General features: G+C 37.6%; 1 protein-coding gene across 2 annotated transcripts in view; it reads right to left on the bottom strand.

The window, feature by feature from the left end:
• Positions 1 to 6,243, bottom strand: part of LOC148872448 (carotenoid 9,10(9',10')-cleavage dioxygenase 1-like) — a 29,967-nt gene extending 23,724 nt beyond the window's left edge. For both annotated transcript variants that reach the window (XM_088971101.1, XM_088971102.1), the window contains exons 1-3: positions 5,701 to 6,243; positions 2,478 to 2,548; positions 2,196 to 2,210 (exon numbers count right to left, since the gene is read on the bottom strand). In XM_088971101.1, the coding sequence (XP_088827227.1) occupies positions 2,196 to 2,210; positions 2,478 to 2,548; positions 5,701 to 5,925 (311 nt within the window). In that variant the 5' untranslated portion in view covers positions 5,926 to 6,243. The remainder of the gene's footprint in view (positions 1 to 2,195; positions 2,211 to 2,477; positions 2,549 to 5,700) is intronic.
• Between the last annotated feature and the right edge of the window lie 685 nt (positions 6,244 to 6,928).

Here is a 6,928-nt window from a genome sequence, read left to right as displayed (position 1 = left end):
ATTTGAGATCAAAGATCTTAGTGAGCTCAAATACTTCTTGGGGATTGAAGTTGCAAGATCCAAGCATAGGATCTTCATCTCACAGAGAAAGTATGTACTTGACCTACTACAGGAGACTGGGAAGCTGGGGACCAAACCAACAAACACTCCTATTGATCCAAATCACAAAATTAATGTTGTGGATGGTGAGTTGGTAAAAGATGTGGGGAGATATCAAAGAATGGTGGGCCGACTGCTTTATTTGTGTATGACACGACCAAATATTTCTCATGCTGTCAGTGTTGTGAGTCAGTACATGCATGCACATCGATTTCAACACTGGGAAGTTATTGAGAGAATACTTGCATATCTGAAAAAGCACCCTAATAGAGGCATTCTTTTCTCAAATCATGAGAATCTGAAGCTAGAATCCTATACAGATGCAAACTAAGCAGGATGCTTAGATGACAGGAGGTTTACATCAGGAGTGTGTACCTTTGTAGGTGAAACTTGATTTCCTGGAAGAGTAAGAAGCAAGCGGTTGTGGCAAGGTCAAGTGTAGAGGCTGAGTATAGATCCATGGCTCATAGTGTCTCAAAACTTCTTTGGGTTAGATCTCTTTTGAGTGAGATTGGGGTGAAAGTAGAGGAACCTATGGTGTTGTACTGCGACAATCAAGCTATAATCAATATTGCCCACTATCCAATTCAGCATGACAGGACAAAACACATTGAAATTGATAGACACTTCATAAGAGAAAGGGTAACAGCTGGAGAAGTTTGTTTGCCTTATGTCTCTTCAGAGTTGCAGTTGGTTGATATTCTCACTAAAGGGGTGGCAAAGAAAAAGCTTGAACATGATCTATGCAAGTTGGGAATGTGTGACATTTACTCCCAACTTGAGGGGGAGTATTGAAGATTAATCAGTTTTATGTTGTTTTTCTGAGTAGATGTTTTATGTTAGTTGTTAGATAGGAGATGGGGACCATAGTAGTTATGTGAGGCCAAATTTTATTATGTTTTTGAGTCTTATATATTCTGTTTTATTTTATGTGGCCCTATAAGGGCATAGTTGTCTTTGTACTGCTCTATTATTTTTAGTATAAATAATAAGTGAAGGGGGCGGCCAGATTATTGCTCTCTTTTCTTTTCAAGATCTCTTCTTCTCTTCTTCTCCTCCTCTCTTTCTCCTCTCTTCAAGAAACCACTTTTCTGTTCATATTTTTTGAGTTCAGCAGATTTCTACTATCAGAATGTCATAAACATGGCCATGTATCTCAGAAAATCAATAAATGAAGAAAGATTCAAAGAAATGTAATCAATTAGTAAACATATTTCAAGTCATCAAAACAACAACTCGTTGCAACTTAAAATCCTATTGACTCAAACCTCAGATGATAGCTGGAATAATTGCTGATGATATAAAATCTGTCCTATAATGGAAGATTCTAAATTAGAACATCATACCCTTGAATGTTGTTTCTGCTGCTGCTGCTAAAAATACCAATGTTTTAAATTACCTTGTTGAACACCAGCAACATGCTTATCTCTTCCCACTGTTTTATTTGAAGGTAAGGTACTCCAATTTATGTTTTGCAATGGAAGAGTCCGGGAGATATTAGCACCCCAAAGACTGCCCTAAGTAAAACCTTTGTCTTATATTGCATTGAGCTTAGATAAAGAATTGGCAGGGGAATAGAATGCATCCACATCCATAGGCATCTTATCAGTCTATAAAGCTAATGCAGAAGATCCAACTGTAACATCTCCTATAATAAATAGGCAGACAAGGGAGAATTTTGACAAATTTAAATATCAAAATCTGGTTAGCCATTGAAATGCAAGGAAATGTATAGTAATATAGCCTGATATGCATCTCCATTTATTGCAAAAACCCTAGGGATAAAGAAACAATTATAGAAACATAGTACTTACACTAGATTTTATATCAGCTAAGCTGACCACTGTCATAGGAAAGCAAGTCTTATTATCAGTGAAATAAATCTTGTTTTATGAGGCTAACACCAAATAGAAATGCCAAATATTGTCAGAGAAATGACATGTGACAATAACGGTAATAGATCCTCTAGTCCTGAAAGTTATGTGGGATAAGTAACTGACAGTGCGTGCACCTATACATTTTACTTTAGAACATGATAACCACTTCAACAAAAATAGTCTTTTCAATTGTGAAGCAAGAAAGAGAAAAGCACGCACCCATCTCCATCAAACCTGCACATAGATGGCCAAGAATAAGACGAAATGTTGCTAGAGAACAATGATTTTCAGAAATATTGTGTCTGTGGATGTATGTGTGTCTATGCATAAGAGAGAGAAAGAGAGAACTAGAGAAAAGTCTCCATATATTTATAAGACCAAGATACTTTGTACAATCTAAAGCTATTTTTTATATTGCTTCTTTTTTATTGGATATTTTCTACATAAACATGTTCCCTCCTATTTTCTTATAATGTTTCTAATTAAAGAAAATAGTTGTACCAGTGATATCCAGCCATTGGAGCAAACTTTGAATTAGGACCAACCTTAACAAACTCCCCATTCAAGCACTCCTGCAAAGCAAAACTTTCAGAGCATTGCATTGCAATGAAGAGAAATTTAACTCTAGCTTCTGAAATAAACTTATCAAACTTTTAGCTCCATTTTAAGGAAATAAGAAAAAAACACAGCAAATAAGAAACAAATTCAGGTAGCCCTCATGGAAGATGAAAATGTGTTTGATTTAGTAAACAAATTGTGTTTCTTTTCCTGTTGAGTAGTGGGTCATTATAGTTATTCACCCTTTAAGAAGGCTCAGTTTGATGGGCAGAAGTGGCAAGCAGTTCCTCATTGAAGAAAAAGATGCACATGAGCTGGGTACCCCAGCCTGAGGATTTCCTGAAATTAAATTTTGATGGGAGTAGCCTGGGCAACCCAGGCCCTTCTAGGATGGGAGGGGTTACAAGGAATGGAAGTGGTTCTGTGGCTCTTCTTTTGTCAGGCCCTTTAAGTGAGGGTACTCCACGAGGGCAGAACTATTAGCTGCACTACAAGGGGTACAGTTTGCTGTACAGATAGGAGTGGAGCAGCTACTAATAGAAGGTGATTCTAAGGTAGTCATGGAGTGGTTACAGAATCTAAAGACTATAGTTTGGTGCTTCAAAAATGTACTTAAAAGATTCAAATGCTTCACGTGAAACTTGTATGTTAGAATACAATGGGTAGGGAGATCTGCTAATGTTATGGATGACTGTTTAGCCAAGCAAGGGGCAATGAGGGAACATTTGTATTGAGCTCAGCTGTAACCTTTTTTAGTGTTTGCAGGGTTGGAGAGGTCGCAGCTCGTGCCTCTCCGAGTGTCTTCTGTAAAAGTTTCTCCTAATTTCTTTCTCTAATAAATTCTTCATTTATCAAAAAAAAAAGGAAGGCTCAATTTGGGAAGAGTGGAAATACAAAGATCATCATCATCATCATTCATGCCTTATCCCAACTAAATGGGGTCGGCTACATGAATCATGTTTTGCCAATCCATTCTATTTAAAGCCATAATAGTACAAGTACAAATATGTACAGTACAAAACATTGTAAACTGTAGTTATAAACCTTGTATTTGCACTCTTCCCAATAATGATTTTGCTTTCTTTTTGTGATTATACCTGGGGCATATTGTAATTTCCATTTCTAATCTCAGCAGTTAATTTAAATGATAGTGAGGCTACACATGACCCCCATAATTAGTGCTTTCTCCTCATCCTCTCTTATATTTTTTTCATTCTTAGTCAATATCTCTTGCTAGCTCTTTACTTTGTTCTATTTTTTATTCTTGAATCAGTTGGATTTATTGGTCATTTTTTTCTGATTTACAAGACAAATTGATATCAAAACAAGTGCATTGGTTCCCTAGGGGAAACTCACGCAAGTATAGGATCAGCAACTTGTATAGAGATTTGCGAAGGCTGATCGATGCTGATATAAGCCTATGATCATCAGATTTTAATTTATATGTTTGGATCTCAATCAGTTCAGATGTGGTCAAGTTATAAAATTTGAATCCAATCCAATTATGTAAACCATGGTTTTTAAAAACGACCCGGAGACCGAACCAGTCAGGGGTCCGGCTACCGGGTTGAACGGTCCCGAATGGTTGGCCAGGGCCCATTCTGACAAAAAAATAAAACAAAAAATAGTTAAAACCGTTCAAACGATTAACCGCTCAGGTCAGCGGTTTTCTAACCAAAACCAACGGTTATGGGAAAATTTCTAGTTTTGGGGAAAACCGAAACTGGTCACCTGACCGGTTCCCGGTTTTTCTGATCCGACCATCCAGTCCGTTTTTGAAAACCATGATGTTAACGGGATAATCTAAATACAAAATTATCAGATTAGGTATTGGACTTTCTTTTTTCTAGTAAACCCAAAATACCAATTTTAGGACTTTCTGGTTGATAACCCAAAATATCAATTTTTCAATCCACAAACTGAACCAGATGGATGGTCCGATCAAATTCCTCAGCCAGCCATAACTTTTGGGTCCATTTCATTCTCCAACCGTTCATCTGCATAGGGGCAGAGCCAGGGGTGACAGAGGGGAGCCATGGCCCCCTATGCCTTTAAAAATCCTTACAATCCCCCCTCATCCATATTCATTAACTTTTGCCCCTCCAATTCACATTCATTAGCTTGTGGCCCCCAAACATAAAATCCTGGCTCCGCCTCTGATCTGCGGGCAAAAATAATGACCCACCGACGCATTCAAAAAATTTATGGAGAAATTGGGACAGGCTCAATGCAGATTTTTGAATTCCATTGCAGAGTTATAAATATTCAAAATGTCAAAAACGCCCACCCGTGAATTGACATCAATTCCAAAGGGCACCCACCCCAATTATACTTTGGGCCTAAAAATTCTGACCCTGGGCTGAACTTTCATTCTCTCAAAATTTTTCTAATTTTTCTCCAATTTTTTATATTTTGACATCATGTGTTTACGGGCTGAAGGCTAAATGAGCAGCCCGCCACCCAGATGTAAAAGTAGTTCCATGGTACCTAGTGGATAGTTGATCTAAGTTATTTTGCTTGAATGATGGATTTTGCATCTATTTGGCATCCATGCCATTACTTCAGAAAACGGTGATACATCAATGCCACAGCAAAAAAAAACGGGATGTGATGTCATTACTTCAGAAATAACTTAGTTGATCTAAGTTATTTCTCATTGCATTGCTGCCGAAGAGAACGCGATGTGATAGTGAAATGAACTTCCTATAATGAACACATGCTGAAAACAGACATAAAACACGAATACCAAACAGAAATTATTATTGTTACTCCAAGAAACGTCTATCTTCCAACCCACACATCAGCAACACCATTTTCTGAGCATCTGCAACATCGATGCCAAACTTATGCTTTGAGGTAGGTTTAGGGAGGCGGGTAAACCCTTCTCGAACCTGCCATGTTGACATCCAATTTGGTTTTTCAAAACACCACTAAATACGAATCCGGACTCGCTAAATACACTGTTCTTACAAAATTTTCTACGTAGTTTGTAATTTGTAAAGCAAAATTGCAAATTTTATTTAAAAAAAAACTTGAATTAACTAAAAGCTTTGTAAGAATATGATTAAGGACTTATCTCCTTTTAAATTCTCAATGAGAATTTTAACAGCAAAAAGGAATGCCAAATGCAGCCTTAAAAGCATCTAGAAGTCGATGGATCTCTTACCGGAAGACAACCTTTGACGGGAAGATTTTTGCAGGGCGGAGTCTCGTCCACTGGAGCGAAATTTCCGGTCAAGAACGGGTGTAGCCTCGAAGAATCGTACATTAACTTAACTATTAGCTTCTCGACTAAGTCGATAACTCGCGAAGCGATTCCTTTGCTCAGCTTCGGGTCCACCAAGACAATCCCTCCGCCATTGCAGCTCTGCTTCTCGTTCTCATCTCCCATTACAACTCTGTTTCAGATTTTCCTCTCAAACCCTCTCGCAAGCACTCAGTGACCTGATACGATTCTGTTCAGTGCCCCGTGACGTTAGTACGTTACCGCCAAATATTGATTCTCGGTGCCTCGATGCCATTAAAATAAAATTAAGGGTAAAATATGTGACTGTAAACCATTCACATGTCTGCACATGGCGAGAGAATCAACATATTTGTAAATTCTGAACGCAATGGCAGTGTAAGAGGTGTCGAGTCGATCACGTCAGCGCTCGAGCCGAGTCGAATAATACAAAGCTCGACCTCGATTTCGACCTCGGTTCGAGTCAGAACTTTAAGCTCTCTAGTCGAATTAAAAACTTGTAAGTTGGAGCTTGGTTCGGTTTAAAAAAATGTTTTATAAAAATAAAAAATGATATATAAAAAATATTTTTTATTTGATATTTAAAAAATTGAGAATTATAATATTTTTATTATATATATTATTTTCTATATATATATATATATATATATATATATATATATATATATATATTCAAGCTTAGTTCCTTTATTAATCAAGTCTATAAATTAGGCTCAAAACTCGATTGAAATTGAGCTAAGTTGGACTTTTCACGAGTTGAGCTCGAATAGCTCGGAGCTCAGCTTGTGGCCACTTTTGGGCGCCCCACATGCACATCTTAACATGCATTGGGAACATCTCCCATAAAATGTTTTCAATACATAGTGGTGATGTGAACTCATGTGAGAGGGGATGCCATGATGCAACCAAGAATAACGCCCCACCCATCTATAAAGTATGCCCACAAACCACTCTCTCACTTCACATCTGTGTGAGATTAACATAGCTATGCATCAATGTTTTCAAAATCGGATCTGATCGGAAAAACAGGGAACTGGCACCTGATTGATTTCGTTTCATCTCAAAACCGTTTTTTGGGCAAGACCTATTGATTTGATTAGTGAACCATTGATCTGGGCGATTGAATTATTTGAACCGTTAACCTAAATAA

Source organism: Nelumbo lutea, chromosome 2 (assembly GCF_056320005.1).
Source record: "Nelumbo lutea isolate HS-2025 chromosome 2, American lotus-T2T, whole genome shotgun sequence".
NCBI classification, from domain to species: Eukaryota; Viridiplantae; Streptophyta; class Magnoliopsida; order Proteales; family Nelumbonaceae; genus Nelumbo; species Nelumbo lutea.
The sequence above is the reverse complement of the archived record's forward strand: the minus strand, read 5'-3'. Positions and strand labels throughout refer to the sequence as shown.